At 48.0% G+C, this 17,673-nt stretch overlaps 1 protein-coding gene across 4 annotated transcripts in view; it reads right to left on the minus strand.

Annotated features, from left to right (window-relative positions):
- Positions 1-17,673, minus strand: part of ANKRD28 (ankyrin repeat domain 28) — an 805,300-nt gene that overhangs the window by 399,109 nt on the left and 388,518 nt on the right. For 3 of the 4 annotated variants that reach the window (XM_029589217.1, XM_029589216.1, XM_029589219.1), the window contains one exon: positions 4,262-4,325. The exons of the other annotated variant lie outside the window; for it this stretch is intronic. In XM_029589217.1, coding sequence (XP_029445077.1) covers positions 4,262-4,325 — 64 coding nt within the window. The remainder of the gene's footprint in view (positions 1-4,261; positions 4,326-17,673) is intronic. 4 annotated transcript variants of the gene reach the window in all.

Below are 17,673 nucleotides of genomic sequence, written 5' to 3' on the forward strand. Positions count from 1 at the left end.
TCTGTCTCTATGAGCACAGTCTTGTTTGAGAGACAGTCCTTGAACGCATAGAGAGCATAACGTATGGCTCGAAGCTCTAGGAAATTGATTTGATAGCTTGCTTCGAGCTGTGTCCAAGTACCTTAAGTTTGAAGGTTGTTCACATGAGCTCCCCAACCCAAGTTGGATGCATCTGTTGTCAAGGTGACTTGTGGAACTGGTTGCTGGAAGTGTAAACCTGTTAGCAAGTTGGCTTTGTTTGTCCACCAGAGAAGTGATTGACGTAGTTGGTGGGTTACATAAATCTGGGTTGACAGAGGTTGAGTGGCTTGGAGCCACTGAGATTTCAAAGTCCATTGAGTTATTCTCATGGCCAATCTGGCCATAAGAGTAACGTGGACCGTGGAAGTCAAGTGGCCCAGCATAGTTAGGAATTGATGGGCTGAAGCTGTGTGTTTTGTGCGCAGAGACGTAGCTAACTTGGAGAGTGTCTCTGCGCAGCCATTGGGCAGGAAGGCCTTTGCCACTTTGGCATCCAAATCTGCTCCAATGAAAGTCAGGATGTGAGATGGAGTCAGGTGGGATTTTGGTAGTTGATGAGAAATCCCAACGAGTGTAGTAGATTGATAGTGAGCTTGAGAGTGTCAAGAGCTCCTTGTTTGGATTGGCTCTTGATGAGCCAGTCGTCCAGGTAAGGAAAGACGTGTATGTTTTTCTTGCGTAGATGGGCCGCAGCCACTGCTAGGCACTTTGTAAATACACGTAGTGCCGAGGCAAGTCCAAAAGGCAGGACCCAGTACTGAAAGTGTTGATGTCCCACTAGGAAACGCAAGTACTTGTAGTGATGTGGGAATATTGGAATGTGAGTGTAAGCGTTTTGAAGATCCAGAGAACAGAGCCAATCTCCTTTTTGCAGAAGGGGAAGCATGATGCCCAAGGACACCATCCTGAATTTTTCTTTTTGTAGAAATTTGTTGAGATTGCGGAGGTCTAAGATGGGGCGGAGGCCGCCTGATTTCTTTGGAATGAGAAAATAGCGGGGGTAGAACCCTCTGCCCTGTTGTGCCCGGGGAACAGGTTCCACAGCCCTGGTGCCCAGAAGGGTGGACAGTTCTGATTCTAGAAGACTTGTGTGATCTTTTTGCATCCACAGAGGATTGGGTGGTGAGTCCGAGGAAGTTTAGATGGTATACCTGGGTTATGACTGATATAAGCCATTGGTTTGTGGTAATGTTGAGCCAGTTGGTTATGAAGTGGTGAATTTGACCTCCTACTGGCAAATCTGGATGTGGATTTGTGGAGCGGCTGCTGTTCTCTGGATAGGTCTCAAAATCCAGAGGCTTGGCCTGTTTGTGGTAGTGGCTGAGGCCTGGATGTCTTAGGCTGTCAAGGATGTGCTCTCTGAGACGGCCTGGTTGGCCTCATGCGAGATGTAGGTGGGTAGTATCTGCATGGGCAATAAAATGGTTTTCTAGGGTCCCTTCTGGTGGATCTTCTTGCAGAGGAAGGGGCCTCGGTAGTAACTGTAGATAATTGCCGTAGGATCTCATTGTGGTCTTTTAGTTGAGCCACTGTGTCTTGTATCTTGTCTCTGAATAGGTTTTCACTGGTACATGGCAAATCAGCAAGTTTTTCTTGGACTTCAGGTCTCAAGTCAGATGCTTTCAGCCAGGCCCACCTCCTGGCACTGACTCCCGTTGCCGACAAGCGAGAAGCTGTTTCAAAGGAGTCACAAGCAGCACGAACCTCATGTTTCCCAGCCTCAAGGCCTTTCTGTAGTATGGCATTGAGACTATCTTGTTGTTGTTGGGGAAGAGAGTCGGCTATTCCCTGAACCTGCTTCCAGAAATTCCTTTGATACTATGTCATGTAAAGTTGGTATGCAGCTATGCGCGACACTAGCATAGAGTCCTTAAACATCTTGCAACCCAAAATATCAAGGAATTTTTGGTCTTTGCCAGGAGGTATTGAAGAGCGAGGTCGCAGTCTTTTGGCCTTCTTCTGTGCAGACTCAACCACCACTGATTGATCGGGTAGTTGTGGCTTTTGGAATCCAGGAAAATGTTGGACCAGATAAGTTTAATCTGTCCTCTTATTCACTGGCTGGTCAGTACAAGGATGCTCCCAGAGGTGATGCTGGAGATCCACTAGCACTTCGTGGACAGGGATAGCCATAACTTCTTTCGGAGCATCAACAAACTGGACTTTCAATGTTTTGTGGCATGTCCTCCTCTGTAATCAGGTCAAAGGGGATTGTCTATGACATCTCCCTTACAAAATTAGCGAAGGCGAGATCTTCTGGGGAAGATTTTCTCCTTTCTTCCAGAGTAGATGGTTCTGATAAGATGTCCTCCGTGGATGTGTTGGTGTCAACATCTTCTCATGTGTCAGAAAAGGTCTCTAGTCAAGATCCTGAGGAAAGGAAGAAGGTTGGTACTGTTGGACGTGTTGGCACCGATGGATCCTTTGACGGCCTCAATAGAAGATGCGGTGGAACCAGTGTGGAATTCGGCGGTACCGAAGGCATCGAGGGGCAACGTGGGCCTCTCGGTCCCGAGAGCCTGATGGACCAGGCATTGGTTCTGGCATCAGTAGAATCAGTGTTGAAAGTGGACTGGAGTCCGTGCCTTCGTCCTCTGAGGATCCGGGAATCGGGACTTTCAGAGACTTTGCGGGTTGCTTTGGCATTGGTGGCCCGGGCTGTGTGGAAGGGCACCGATGAGTGCATCCAGACTGGTTAGCAATGGTGTAAATATCTATGGCTCCAGTGTCTGTGTTGATATGGGGGCCGGCATTGATGGCTGTAAGTCTCGGAGAGCATCGAGCACTGCCTGGCGGATGAAACCGCCCAGTTTCTCCCTGAAAGCTGGTGTAGATATCACAGCTACAGGGGGAGGCAGGCTAGGCGCTACTGGAACCTCCACAGGGACATGTGGTGGCTCAGTACCCAGCACCAATATCGGTGGGGATCGCCTTAGGTTTTCGGGTGCAGAGGGTGTTAAAGGCTCTTCTACCCATGTCCTCTTCACAAGCGGCTCGATAGCCATAGAGGCCGATGCGGTGTTGGTGCCGGTGTAGTGCTTCCCTTGGTGCTCGGTCCGGTCTTTCTCCAGCACAGAGGAAGATGATACAGATGCCCTAGACGAAGTCATGACGGACGGTCACCGCTGCCCTGGTGCTCCCGGCAAGGTTTGATGACTAATTTTTTCAATGCTCCTGCCGATGACGATTGGGTGGATGTTGATGGAGTCAGCTTGATTTTAAACAGGGTCTCCATCTTGTTGAGGTGAGCCCGCCTACCCTTCGGAGTCATCTGGGCACAACTTGGGCAGTGAAAAACGTCATGTGATGAGCCAAGGCACAGCACACAGACATCATGTGGGTCGGTAATCGACATGGTACGGGGGCATTTCGTACATTTTCGGAAACCTGTTGCCATGATGGCAGAGGTTGCGGTCCAAAATCGGCCGATGGCCTGCAGACATCAAAAAAGGTAGGGGCAGGAAACGACCAGGGATAGTGACTTTACTCACCGAGCGATGAAAAACAATATCGTGATGGGAGACCCTTATGAGGGAACTTTTTAATGAAGTAATCAAGTTTTTTCCGTGAGAGAATTCTCACAAAGCTCCTAACCGCGAGGCAAACTGCAGCGCGGGAAAAAATAAAGAGACTGAAGGGAGACCCCCTGAGGCTACAGGGATTATGACATGCTGGGCATGCTCAGTGTGCCGGTCAAAAGTTCTAGAAACTTTGACAGAAAGTTTTCCCGTTATAGGGCTCCGTCCAGTGACATTACCCACATGTGAGGAGTACCATCCTGCTTGTTCTGGGAGAAATATTGTATACAAGTTTTATGCAACCGTGAAAAAACTCAAAGGGCAATTGTTCCAAAATATTTTCCAGAACCTTTTACGCAAGCCCAGATCTCTGCCCTGTGATGATAGAACCAGAAAGACTTTGCATGGATATGCCATAGTGAAGAATTTTCCCAAGTCTTTATTAACATGTGCATACTTTTAACATTGCATCTTTATTTCACACATTATTCTTTTTTATTCTCTGATTTTCCTCAACAGCAGCTTCTGACTAGGAACAGCCATTTCTCGCTGCAGGAAAAGATTACAGTAGAATAACTAACCAGCTAAGACATGACAGGGTCTCCAGATATTAGTATGGATTCTACCTCTGCCAACTGGGGAATATCAATGTTGAAAAGTGAGAAGTTGATTGCCATTGTTTTCAAAATCTTTTTCATACAAAATATAGAAATAAAACATACCCTCCAGCTGCAGCTGCATGAAGACATGTCCTGTTAAAATCATCTGGGGTGTCTATGTCAAAGCCTAAAAAAATTAATAAGCCTTTTATAAAATCATGCATGTAGTGCAACACCTTATCCCTTTACCCTGACAGAAATGCCATTTCACTTTTATGAAGATATAAAATAATCTAACGTTGTTACAAGACATTCTTGGCTAGATGGACCATCAGAATGGATTTACTGTGCAGTTCTAGGCATTCGGCTGCAATGAACATAACCTTTAACCCATGTAAAAAGCTAAACTTGGTCTGGGGAGTTCAGCTTTGCAAGTGCCCAGTGGTAACACAAAAACTCTGAACCATATATACAGTACAAAAATGTTAAGAACATGTTTGATATAGCAAAGTTGCCTATCTTTAACACTGCTCTCTTTTTAGTTAGACATATGGATTATTTAACTGTACTCTGCATCAAACATTACAGAGCTTTCTGGAAAGGGCAAAAGGTTTTCGGTACCAATACATGGTAGTTCCTGCAGCTTCTTTCACTTCCATATAAAAACTTCAGGGGTTGTGGGATTCGGGGGGGGGGGGGGGGGGATGACTGCTGAACTTGTCTAAGAGAATACTTCTTATAAAACAAGCAAATTTGCTTCTCTGAAGGCAAGCAGTTCACTGAATCAACATATGTGCTTCCAAATAAAGGGATGTCCAACAATGAGTGGAAATATGTTGACAAATCTTTTCATTTTTTGTAATTTTTTTTCTAAATAAAACAGGGAAGTAACCCAAAATTATAACATAAGCCTTAGGAGGGATGAAGTTGGCTCTATCTACAAAGAGACTGTGGAGATTGGACAGTCCTACTGTCCAGTCAAGAAATACTGTTCAGAGAGTAATGTACTAAACTCTATCTCACTGCTCCTCAATGGAGGAGGACTTTAGGATAGGTGACCAATGTTACCATGGCCCTAAAATTAAGGATTTTGACATGACATGTCAGGATTACCTGTGAATAACAGAAGGAGATGCAGTCTGCTAGCCAATCAGAAACAGTGCTTATTGGCTCCATACTCCCACACCTATTTCAGTCAAATAAAACAAGACGGGTAGAATTTCTACAAACTTGAGTCCACTCCAGGTAAAAGACAATTCCCTGGATTGCAAGAACGCTAAGGATCCTTCCATCTTTACAAGAATATGGATATTATAAAGACAATCGAGGGCGGAGGGTACCCAAGATGCTGATTTCAAAGGAGGATATGCTCTTGCCCTTTTTTGTGATTTCGGACCCTTCTGCTTCCTAAACTATGTTTGTTGATTTTCATGGACAAAAGAAAGGCGGTGAAATCTTACTCCTTGTTACAATATACCCTTGTTTCACAGCCTTAAGTAGTCCAATGGATGATTTTGTGATTAACATGACATCCCAATAGCAGCAGAAGATTCTCAGCCCAAACAGGACATTGACCTTTTGTTGGCATTCTCCCTTGAAGATGTGTCACTGAGCTTGATGGCTCATATGCTGCCAGCAGAGATAGCAGAGTTGCTTACCTCTAACAGGACCGAGGACAGCAGGATGTTAGTCCTCACACATGGGTGACATTATCAGATGGAGCCCCGATGTGGAAAACTTGTCAAATATTCTAGAACTTTGACTAGGCACACTTAGCATGCCCAGCATGTCCTATATCACGCGTGGTCCCTCTTCAATCTTTTAACAAAATTATAATTTAAATAAAAAATAGGAGAAACCCACTCCACAGGGTGGTGGGCAGGTTTCATAAGGACTAATCATCCTGCTGTCCTCAGAGAACTCCTGTTAGAGGTAAGAAATTCTGCTTTCCCTGAGAACAAGCAGGATGGTAGTTCTCAAAAATAGGTGAATCCTTAGGTACAGACTGCTCCCCAATACAAAAAGGGACCAACAGACACCTAACCGGTGCCAACGGGCATAAGAACACCGGTTGGTAACAAAGGGGGAGACAGCATGAACCCAAACAACAGGCTCTATGTGGGGGAGTTGGGTTCTACACCTCAAACAGGTTCCAAAGGAAGGACTGGCCAAACCTACTGTTGCATCGGCTATCCCTATCCAGTCAGTAATGAGATGTGAACGTGTGGAGAGAACTCTATGTAGTAGCCTTGCAGATCTTGTCCATGGGAACTGCTCGCAAGCGGGCCACAGACGCTGCCATGGCTCTAATAGAATGAGCCTTCACATGACTCTCAAAGATGCAGCCCTGCCTGGGCATAATAGAAGGAAATGCAATCTGCTAGACAACTGGATAGTGTCTATTTGGCAATGGCAATGCCCAATCTATTCTTGTCAAAAGAAAAGAAAAAGTTGGGTGGATTGTCTATGGGCTTTGGTCTGCTCCAGACAGAGGCCAAGGCTTGCTTGCAATCCAAACTGTGCAGTGCTCATTAGCCTTGGTGCGAATGGGGTCTGGGAAAGAATATTGGCAGGACAATTGACTGGTTAAGATGAAAATCATTCACCACCTTAGGCAGGAACTCAGGTTGCATACACAAGACCACCCTATCATGATAAAACTTAGTATAAGGTGGATTAATCACTAAGGCCTGGAGCTCGCTGACCCTGTGCATTAAAGTGACCGCCACCATAAATATGAACGTCCAGGTCAGGTACTTCAATCACAAGTGCACAGTGGCTCAAAAGGAGCTTTCATCGGCTGAGCTAACACTACGTTGAGGTCCCAAGACACGGCGGGAGGCATGAAGCGTACAACTATAGGCTATACAGTGATGGGCGTACCATCTATACCTTGCTGGTATGCGCCAAATGCACTGAGATGAACTCGAATGGAGTAGGTGTAGGAGGTAATCAAGCAGTTTTTGTGTGGAGCAGGAGAACAGATCTAAAGCCTTCTGCTCACACCATATGGAAAACCTCCTCCATTTCAGCCCACAGTCTGTGAGGGCCTTGGAGCAGCCTGGGACTGGGGTAGGCCGTAGAACAGACCAGGCTGGAATCTGGCTGCTTTTCACCAGTTTATTTACAGATTTATATAACAGAACTGAAGAAAATAGCTGCTTACCTCAGCAGACTGACAAGCAAAAGAAAAACTTCCAGAACAGACACAGCACTTAATTACAGCTTCTTTCTTCTTCCTGGGGCCTTCTTTTCTCTCTCAGGGCCTCACCTCTTATCCCCTACCTCAAGGAAACGCCCCACCCGAGAATCCCCTTCCTGTCTGTCTTAAGGTGGACCGGGCCAGATAGCTGGAGCCGGTCCCTTAAAGCAGTCTGAGGCTTTCTGTCATGTACTCTATCACACTCCCTCCCCATCAGCTCTACTTTCCTTAGTTGATCGCCTGCTTGTAAAAGGGAGACTTCCCTAGAAAGAAGTCAGCATTTGCGTTCACTTTCCCTGCTCTGTGTCAGACTTTAAAGTCAAATGGTTGGAGTGCCAGAAACCACCTCATTACTCGTCCATTGGACTCCTTATTCCGAGCGACCCAGACAAGGGGTTGGTGATCAGTCACCAGCGTGAACTGGCGGCCCAGTAGGAGGTAGTAACGAAAAGCCTCCAAGGCCCATTTGACAGCTAAGGCCTCTTTCTCTATCGTAGAATAGCGTCCTCTCTCGGGGTAGAAGCTTCCTGCTAACGAAGGCTACTAGGTGTTCCCGGTCTTCTTTCTCTTGTGCGAGGATGGCTCCTAGCCCCATCTCTGATGCATCTGTCTGTACTATAAAGGGCTTGGTAAAGTCAGGGCTTAGCAAAACAGGTTCAGAGCATAAGGCTTTCTTTAAACCCTGGAAGGCTTCCTCCGCCTCTGCAGACCATTTAACCTTCTCTGGGGCTTTCTTTTGTAACAGGCGTGTGAGGGGTTCCGCCTTTTCTGAAACATCTGGTATGAACCATCGATAGTAACCAATGAGACCTATAAAGACTCTTAACTTACTCTTTGTCTTTGGGACTGTACTTGGGTAACTGCTTCTATTTTCCACGCCTATGGGTAGACATTTCCTCTCCCAGATATTGTACTTCTTGACCCCCTAATTTACATTTCTTTGGGTTGGCTGTCAGCCAGCCCTTCGTAGACTTGCAAGTACTGCCTGTAGTTGCCTTAGGTGTATCTCCACTGTAAATAACAATGCCGTCAAGATAGGCCGCTGCATAACCCTGATGTGGGCATAGCAAGCGGTTGACCACGTGCTGGAATGTAGCTGGAGCCCCATGAAGTCCAAATGGCAGGACCGTAAACTGGAAGTGTCCTCCCGGTGTTGAGAAAGCCATCTTTTCCTTTGCAGTTGGTATAAGGGGAACTTGCCAGTATCCCTTTGTCAAATCAATCGTGGAGATGAACTGGGCAGTTCCCAGGTGTTCAATGAGTTCATCCATACAGGGCATCAGGTATGTGTCCGGCTTCGAAGCCTCATTGACCTTCCGGAAGTCAATACAGAACCGGATACTACCATCCGGTTTAGGTACCAGTACAATAGGCAAGGACCAATTGCTATTGTATTCCTCTATTACCCCAAGTCAAAGCATTTCTTTCACCTCAGCTTCTACAACCTGCCTCCTAGCTTCGGGAACTTGGTAGGGCCACTGTTTAACTATAACTCCTGGGGTTGTAATAATGTCGTGACAAGCTAGGTGAGTTCTTCCGGGCATAGTCGAAAAGACATCTTTATTCCGAGTCACCAGTTTATCTAGGTCCACTTTCTGTGTTGTGGAAAGTTGGTCTCCATATGGGACCCGGAAGTTTGTGAAACGTCTGGACCAAAGTCCTCTTCTTGGACCGGACTGCAAGTCGGAGCAACCCACTTTTTCAGTGATTTATGTGAACGATCTGGGCCTTCTTCCGCTTGTCCGGTTGGGCCACTTTATAATCCACCATGCTCATCTTCTCCAGTACCTCATACGGACCTTGCCAACGGGACAACAATTTACTTTCTGAAGATGGTAGTAACAATAGTTACACGGTCACCCAGCTGGAAGACCCGATGAACAGCGGACCGGGTTATATTGCCGGGCTTGGGTAGTCTGGGCAGCCTCCCCTTGCCCTCCACAGTCGTTCCTGCATCTTGATCACATAGTTGGCCAAATTCTGTCCAGAGTTGGGTCTCCTCCTCCCAGGTCTCTCATACTACATCCAGGATTCCCTGTGGTCTTCTACCATACAATAATTTGAATGGAAGGAAAAAACCTGGTCGAATTTTGAGGGACCTCCCGAGACGTTGAACAATATATAAGGCAAGAGTAAGTCCCAATTCTTGTCATCTTCCGTGATGAACTTCCTCAATATCTGCTTGAGAGTTTTGTTAAGCGCACCACGAGGCCCATCAGTTTGTGGATGGAAAACTGATGTTTGCAGGGTTTTTACTTGCAATAATGCACAAACTTGCTTCATCACTTTAGAGACAAACGGGGGTCCCTTGGTCGGTTAATATCTCTTTGGTTAACCCAATCTTTGAAATCACCTCCACCAATGCCATGGCTATTGTTTGAGTCTTCGTATCTCGTAGGGGAATAGCTTCTGGATACCTGGTCGCATAGTCGAGAATGACCAGGATATATTGTTTCTTCTGCGGCTAGATCTCTCTAAGGGGCCTACCAAGTCCATCGCGACCCTCTCAAAAGGTGTCCCTATAATTGGCATGGGTACTAGGGACCCGTGCGCGTTTGCCGCTGATCTGGTCAGCTGACAGGTAGGGCAGGACTGACAATAGTCCTGAACGTATCGATACAAGACAGGCCAATAGAACTGGGCTAGAATCTTCTCTCGTGTCTTCTCTTCCCCTAGGTGGTCCCCCAAGAGATGACTATGGGTGAGCTGTAACACTTGCTGATGATACTGTTGGGGGACCAAAAGCTGCTCAACCATTTTGCCTTCCAGATTCCCCTTTGCTACTCTGTATACTAGATTTTTCTTGAGTACAAAAAAAGTGTGTGGGGGGGGGCTGGCTTTTGACCCTCCACCCCAAATACTAATTCCCCATCTATCATCTGTATACTCTCCCGGGCCCCTTTTAGTGTCCCATCTTCTTGTTGGGCCCACCTAAAATTCCCGGGGTTTCCTTCACCTGTCCAGTCTGAGTGAACCCCTATGGGGTGGGTAGCCCCCTCTAACTCCATGGCTGCCTCTAAACGTTAGGTATAATTATACTTTTCTAGCCTACACTGTCTACAAGGCTTGGGTGTCTTAGAATTATTACAATATAAGTCTGGGTCTTCTAACGGAAAGACCCCCGGAAATGAGGCCTCTTCCTCGCTGGAGTCATCTGGGCCCCTCATAAGCCGGGTCCAGAGAGTCCCAAAGTCTGGATAATCTCATCCCAGTATCACAGGATATGGTATCCAGGGGAGCACTCCCACTTCTATTGTAGCTTGTCCCACTGGAGTCTTCAACAGGATCTGACTGTTCGGATATTGTCTCTGGTCTCCATGTATGCGAGGGTCACTGTCTGTTCATAATCAATCTGTATTCTTTTGACCAGTTCCCTCCGAATTAGTTTTTACACTTCCCGAGACTACTAGGGCCTGGGTCGGGTCACCATCTAACTCCACCGGAACCATGAAGGTAACAAACCCTGAGCGGGGAATGTCCACAAATGAGCAGGGTTGAGGGGCTACCAAGTTGACGACCATAGATTCATCCTCCGCTCAACAGCAGTCACGAGCAAAGTGCCCCCTCTCTCCACAGTTGAAGCAGGTCCCTTTGGGCATCACTGCTTCTGGGCGTTTACTCCTTCCACCCTCAGGCCCTTCTAATGCGTTATCGGGGTTTTGGGGGGTGGGGAGACTCTCCACTTCTTGGCCGATACAGCAGCTTAAGGTTCTGCCCCTCGACTCTCTCCTTCCCTTCTCTAGGCACTTTATTCAGGAATTCTTCTCTGCTGGAGTGAGCACAAGGCCTATGTCTGCAGCATCCAAATAACGCTCTACTAGGGAAACCACATCCTTCAGGGTCACCACTGTCTGTCTGCGCACCCATTCACACACTCGGGAGGGGAGAACATCCACAAACTGTTCCACCACGACAGCCTCCGTCACTTCGACTCCTTTTTTTTTTTTTTTTTTTAATCAGGTTCTAGCCACCACCAGCACCGGTCCTTTAATTTCTGAGCCAGAAATCGGGGCCTCTCTCCTGGTGTAAAGGTTAAGCCCCGGAAACTTTTCCCGATAAGATTCCTTAGACAGTCCCAGTCTATAGAGTATGGCAGCCTTGACCTCCTGATAATCTTGGGCTTGCTGGTTTTTAAGGGCCCGGTATGCGGCCTGGGCCTCACCGGTTAAATGTGGGGCCACTCTCATGGCCCACTGAGACCTAGGAATCCACAAAACAAAACATGGAGCGAGGTACTGCACTTCAAACATACAGTAACAACAAATGAGGAAATGCAGTAGATTTCAATGAGTCCCAAAACAACTTCAACGTTGTGATAAATTTAACTTTTTATTGGCGGCAACTCCATTGCTTCAAGGTGGCACATTTTTTTAGACAAGGTCCCCCGACACGGACCCGTGTTTCGCCAAACGCGGCTGCTCAACATAAACATCTCCAAGCGCTAAGCGTCTAAGCTTATGAATTCCGCCTTAAATACGTCCCTCCCGATGCAGCCGCGTTTGGCGAAACACGGGTCCGTGTCAGGGGACCTTGTCTAAAAAATGTGCCTTCTTTAAGCAATGGAGTTGCCGCCAATAAAAAGTTAAATTTATCACAATGTTGAAGTTGTTTTGGGACTCATTGGAAACCTACTGCATTTCCTCATTTGTTGCCATTGAGACTAGGCCAGGCCATGGCCTCCGCTACCCTCTCAAAGGTGACCCGGAATGCTTCCGGGTCATCTTGGGGCTCCATCTTTGTCACCCAGATTTCCAGTGTTGGTTGGGGGGACTCTGTTTCCGTTCCAATGTCTACCTCAGCGGCCCCCTACCGCTTGTATCCTTTGCAGTAACTGGGCATTAAGCTGTGCTTGGGCTTCCGGGTGTTGCTACAATTGTTGCTGTAGCTGCTGCGGCATTACTGAGTCTGAGCGGCTGCCCAGAGCTGTTGCTGTCCCTCTACCAGGGGCTTTGCAGTAACTGCTCCATTTCTCAGAGAGGTTCCTGCTAAGGCTATTCTGAGCTCCTGCCCCTTCAAGGCCAGAAACATTTCTCCTTCCTTTCAGGAAAATAAACAAAAGAAAAGCCTGCTTCTCCAGCTCTGCCTCACTTCTTTTGTTCCTTCACTCCAGCGGAGCTTCTCTCCTTAGCTGGTACCAATAAACAAACCATATTTCCCATAAAAACAAAATCCTGTGCGGGGCTGCTGCTGCAGCCAGGTCCCCCGTCCCCCCCCTCCCCCAATTTTTTTTTCTGCTAGGTGGGTCCCTGGCTGGTGCAGGCACTTAGAGCAGGTAATCCCACTTCAAACACCATATGTGAGGTTCTTGGAGCAGCCTGGGACTGGGGTAGGCCGTAGAACAGACCAGGCTGGAGTCTGGCTGCTTTTCATCAGTTTATTTACAGATTTATATAACAGCAGACTGACAAGCAAAAGAAAAACTTCCAAAACAGACACAGCACTTAATTACAGCTTCCTTCTTTTTCCTGGGGCCTTCTTTTCTCTCTCAGGGCCTCACCTCTTATCCCCACCCTCAGGGAAATGCCCCACCCGAGGATCCCCTTCCTGTCTGTCTTAAGGTGGACCAGTCCAGATAGCTGCCTTAAGGCAGCCTGAAGCTTTCTGTCATGTACTCTATCACAATGTCTTTCTAGTGGAAGGCTTTCTAGAAGCCACTAGGACCAAAAACACATCCTCTGAAAGATCAAGTGGTTGCAGGATTAACCTCTCAACATCCAGGCTTTGAGCGACAGGGCGTTGGTCTTGCATGATGAGATCTGGGGAAGTCCCCAGACTGATCAGTCTCCGGATGGACAACTCCCGTGTGTGGAAAGCAGCCAATGAGGGGCTATGAGGATCATAGTCTCCCTGTCATCGCAAAGCTTTGAAAGAGTCTTCACCACTAAGGGAATTGGAGGACATGCATACAGAAGACACTTGTTCCAATGATGGGTGAGGATATCCAAGGCTGATTTTCCATCTGACCTGTACAGGGAGCAGAACCGAGGCACCTTCCTGTTGCAGGTGGATGCGAACAGTTCTATGAATGGGCTCCCCAAGAGTCAGAATATCCAATACGCTAACCCCTGGTCTAGGGACCATTCGTGGAGTTTGAAGGCTCGGCTCAGCCTGTCTGCTACTACTTTATTCGTCCCGGCCAGGTACAAGCACCATCCCATGGAGCAGGGCCCACAACTAGATCTAGACTGCTTCCTGACACTGGAGGTACGATTCCATTCCTCCCTGCTTGCTGACATACCACATGGCTACTTGGTTGTCTGTGTGGATCAGGACAACTTTGTTGGACAGCTGATCTCTGAAAGCCTACAGCTCAAACTTGATTGCCAGAAGCTCCAGGAAGTTGATTTGACAACAGCATTCCTGGTTGGACCAGAGACCCTGAGTACTGAGCCCATCTACATGAGCTCCACACCGCAGGGTGGATGCATCTGTGGTTAAAGAAATTTGGGTAGAGGGACTTCAAAATGAGATTTGGAAGTAACTGCCACCAGGACAACGAGTCCCAGAGATACTAGGTGACTTGGATGCAATCCTGGAGGCTCTGAGTGGCCTGGTGCCACTGCGACCTCAGGGTCTATTGGGCTCTGCGCATGTGTAAAAATGCCAAGGGCGTGGACAGTTGTGGCATTTGGTCCAACAACTTCAACATTTGCCAATTTGATACCTGCTGGCTCTTCTGAATCTCTGCTGCAATAGTTGCCAAGGTGACAGCCCTCTGGTGAGGCAGGAAGGCCTTTGTCTGTGCCATATCTAGCAGCACTCCTATGAAGTCCAACTGAAATGACAGGCTGAGATGGGACTTTGGCTAGTTGAGAATGGACATTAGTGACTCCAACACCCGGATGGTCAAGTGCATGGACCTGAAGGCCCCTGCTTGAGATGTGCTCTTGACCAGCCAATCGTCCAGATATGGGAAAACATGCACTCCTAGCCTGCGGAGGTGTGCCGCTACTACGGACAAGCATTTTGTGAAGATCAATGGGGCTGACGTTAGCCAGAGCGGCAACAACCGGTACTGGAAGTGCTGTTTTCCCACAACAAATCAGAAATACTTCCTCTAACTGGGGAAGATCTCCATAAGTGTATGCATCCTTTAAGTCGAGGGAGCATAGCCAGTCCACTTTTTGCAAAAGGAGGTTCAAGGTGCCCAGGGAATCCATTGAACTTCCTTTTCTTAGAAACTTGTTCAAGGCCCTTAGGTCTAGGATGAGACGGAGTCCTCCTGTCCTCTTTGGAATCAGGAAGTACCTGGAGTAGAATCCCCACGCTCTTTGACTTGTGGTATGGGTTTGACCACTCTGGCTATTAAGAGGAAGGAGAACTCCGTTTGTAGTACCTCCTGATGCACTATTGGCCCGTAAAATGGGCACCGTGCAATTTGTCAGGATACCCAATAGGTTCAATTGGTACTCCTGACAGATGAAGGACAGAACCCACTGGTCCGAGGTTATATTAGTCATTGGTTCACAAAGAACTGCAGCCTTCCCCCGACCGATGGGTCCATCATCCTGGGTACGGGCAACTGGCATACGCTCCCTACAATCCATTCAAAATTCCATCCCCGAAGTTGACTGAGGAACTGGCTGGGGGCTTGGGGGCTCTCTGCTGCTTAAGACGGCTGCGGGAGCCCTGATGGTGTTGACTGGAGTGAGGGGGAGGAGGATAATACATCCTTTCACGAAAGAAAGACTTCTGTGGCCCCGGTCTTTTCAGTCTCCTAGAAGAGAATGGGTCTGGAGTACTGGTGGATTTGTGGGAGTGTTTCATATTGGTCCCAAAGCTGGGCTACAAGCGTCCTTCACCCTATCTCCAAAAAGATTCTCGCCAGTATATGACACGTCGGCGAGTCTTTCCTATACCTCTGGTCGGAGATCTGAGGCCTGCAGCCATGCCTTTCTGCAGGTGCCAATTCTCGCTACAGAGACTCTCGATGCTGTCTTGAAAACATCGCAAGGTCACACTTACCTTGGGTTTTCCATACTCCAGGCCCTGCACCAGCGACCTGAGGGTGTCCTGCTGCTGTTGAGGGATCTGCTCGGCCACCTTCTGCACCTGCTTCCAGATGTCCCACGAGTACTGGCTCGTGTACAGCTGGTAGACAGATGTGGGCAATGAGCATAGCGCATTGAAATACATTCCTCCCAAGAGCGTCCATCGCTTTATGGCTCTTCTCTGGGGGCACCAAGGAATGAGTCCAAGAGCACTTGGCCCTCTTGAGACCAGATTCAACCACCAGAGACTGGTGGGGAAGCTGACGATTATCGAATCTGGCAACCTTCTGGATGAGGTAGACCCTGTCTGCCTTCTTATTAACAGGAGACACAGTGAGGGGGTATTCCCATATCCTCAGCAGCAGCTCCTTAAGGATCTTGTGCACTGGGACTGCCATGATCTCCTTAGGAGGCTCCATGAACTAGAGGATCTCAAACATTTTGTGCCTGGCATCCTCCTCTGTTAACTGAAATGGAACAGCTTCTGCCATCACCCTCACAAACCCTGCAAAGGTCAAGTAGTCAGGCAGAGACTTCCTTCTGGAGGAGAAGGGTCTGATGGGAGATCCTCTGAGGACTCTGAAGCATCATCCCCCCAGGGGGTCATAAGGTTCCTCATCCTCAATGTAAGCAACAGGGGATGGGTCCCAAGTTTCTCAGCCTTCGTCCAGAGGTGCAGGCTCTGGTAAAACTGGATGGGTTGGGGGGGTGGTAGACTTCAGTGCCCCAATAGGCAGCAATGCTGTCCCGAGAGCCAACACTAGCTGCGACAATAACGTACTGTTGAGTATGTTGAGCTTCTCCAGAAGCGGTACAAGGACAGGTGGTACCGGTTCTAGTGCCATCAGTGCCACAGGACCAAAGCTCTGTATTAGAGATGTGAATCGGAACTGAAATCCGAACCGATTCTGGTTCCGATTCACATCTATAGAGATGTGAATCGGAACTGAAATCCGAAGCGATTCTGGTTCCGATTCACATCTCTACTCTGTATTGCCCAGTCGACTGCTAACTGGACTTGATACTCCAGCTCCTCCTCAAATGTTACCAATGTCAACACTGACTGAGAGGATGGAGGGTTGGCTAAATCCTCTTCAGACCCTCAAGGTGGTTTAGTGATTGGCATGGGGACCAGTGGAGATCGTCATGGACCTCCGGCACCAATGGAGGACTGGCACTCCTCGCTGTGGGGGTTGCTTTGAGGGCATCACGGCATGAGCCGGTGCATGCCTGGCACTGTGCATCGATGGGGACTGGTGCCGATATGTCTTCAGCTTCCTTCAATACTCGGCTGGGTCCTTCCCCAGTGCCAAGGCAGATGACAAGGAATCTAATGTCCTTGGCCTGGAAGAGATCGACGGTGGATGGTCTCCAGCACTCCTATACGCCGATGCCATCAACTAAAACGATGGTCCCGTTGATGCCGATGGCTCGGTGTGGCTCCTTGGTCCTTCGATGCCAATGCCTCTGACTTCTTTGACCCGAGGAGCTGCTCCATCTTGTTGAGTTGAAACAGACGTCCCGTCGGGATCATCTAGATGCATAAACGACAATCCTGTACGTCATGCGATGCCCCCAGGTGCATCGCCGAAAACCAGACATGGCCATGTTGAATGAAACAAAAAGGGCACAAACTGAAAACTATGGCGGTGGGGCGGCAATGGCCGGCGGGCACTGATGCACCGCTGCCATAGTGAATCGACCACGAAAGGAAGCTTACCAGAATCGCCAAAAAACCTGACTAGGAGCACAGCACTATGGAAGGCACAGAGAGGGGCCTGGCGATGGAATAGCACAGCCAAAAAACAGTCAATGTAAGCTCACTCACACCGCAAGGCTTTTAGCTCTGCGGAAAAAGGGAGACTGGAGAGGGACCCCGCATGGACGCAAGGTATAGAATATGCCTAGTCAAAGTTTTAGAAATTTTGACATGTCTTCTGCATTTGGGACTCCATCTGATGTCACCCATGTGGAAGGACTACCAACCTGCTTGTCCTTGGAAAATTTATGTAATATTGTTTTTCCCTTTTAGATTTGTATAATTTTTAATTTATCAAGGCCATGTATTTATTGATTCCTTTGATAACCAAATGAGAATAGATATACAGTAGATGCTGGCAACTAAATATTGATTGAGGAATCCAGTCTGTCCAATTTTTCTGCACTGCATTGCTAAGAATAAACTCTAGCATTCAGCTATAGAAATAACAATTTTGTAGGGCCGGGCCTTCCCAAACCTGTCCTGGGAACCCCACAGCCAGTCAGGTATTCAGGATATCCACAATTAATATTCATGAGATAAATCTGCATATACTGAGCCTCCATAATATGCAAACTCATCT

This window comes from Rhinatrema bivittatum, chromosome 2, assembly GCF_901001135.1.
Source record: "Rhinatrema bivittatum chromosome 2, aRhiBiv1.1, whole genome shotgun sequence".
Classification (NCBI taxonomy): domain Eukaryota; kingdom Metazoa; phylum Chordata; class Amphibia; order Gymnophiona; family Rhinatrematidae; genus Rhinatrema; species Rhinatrema bivittatum.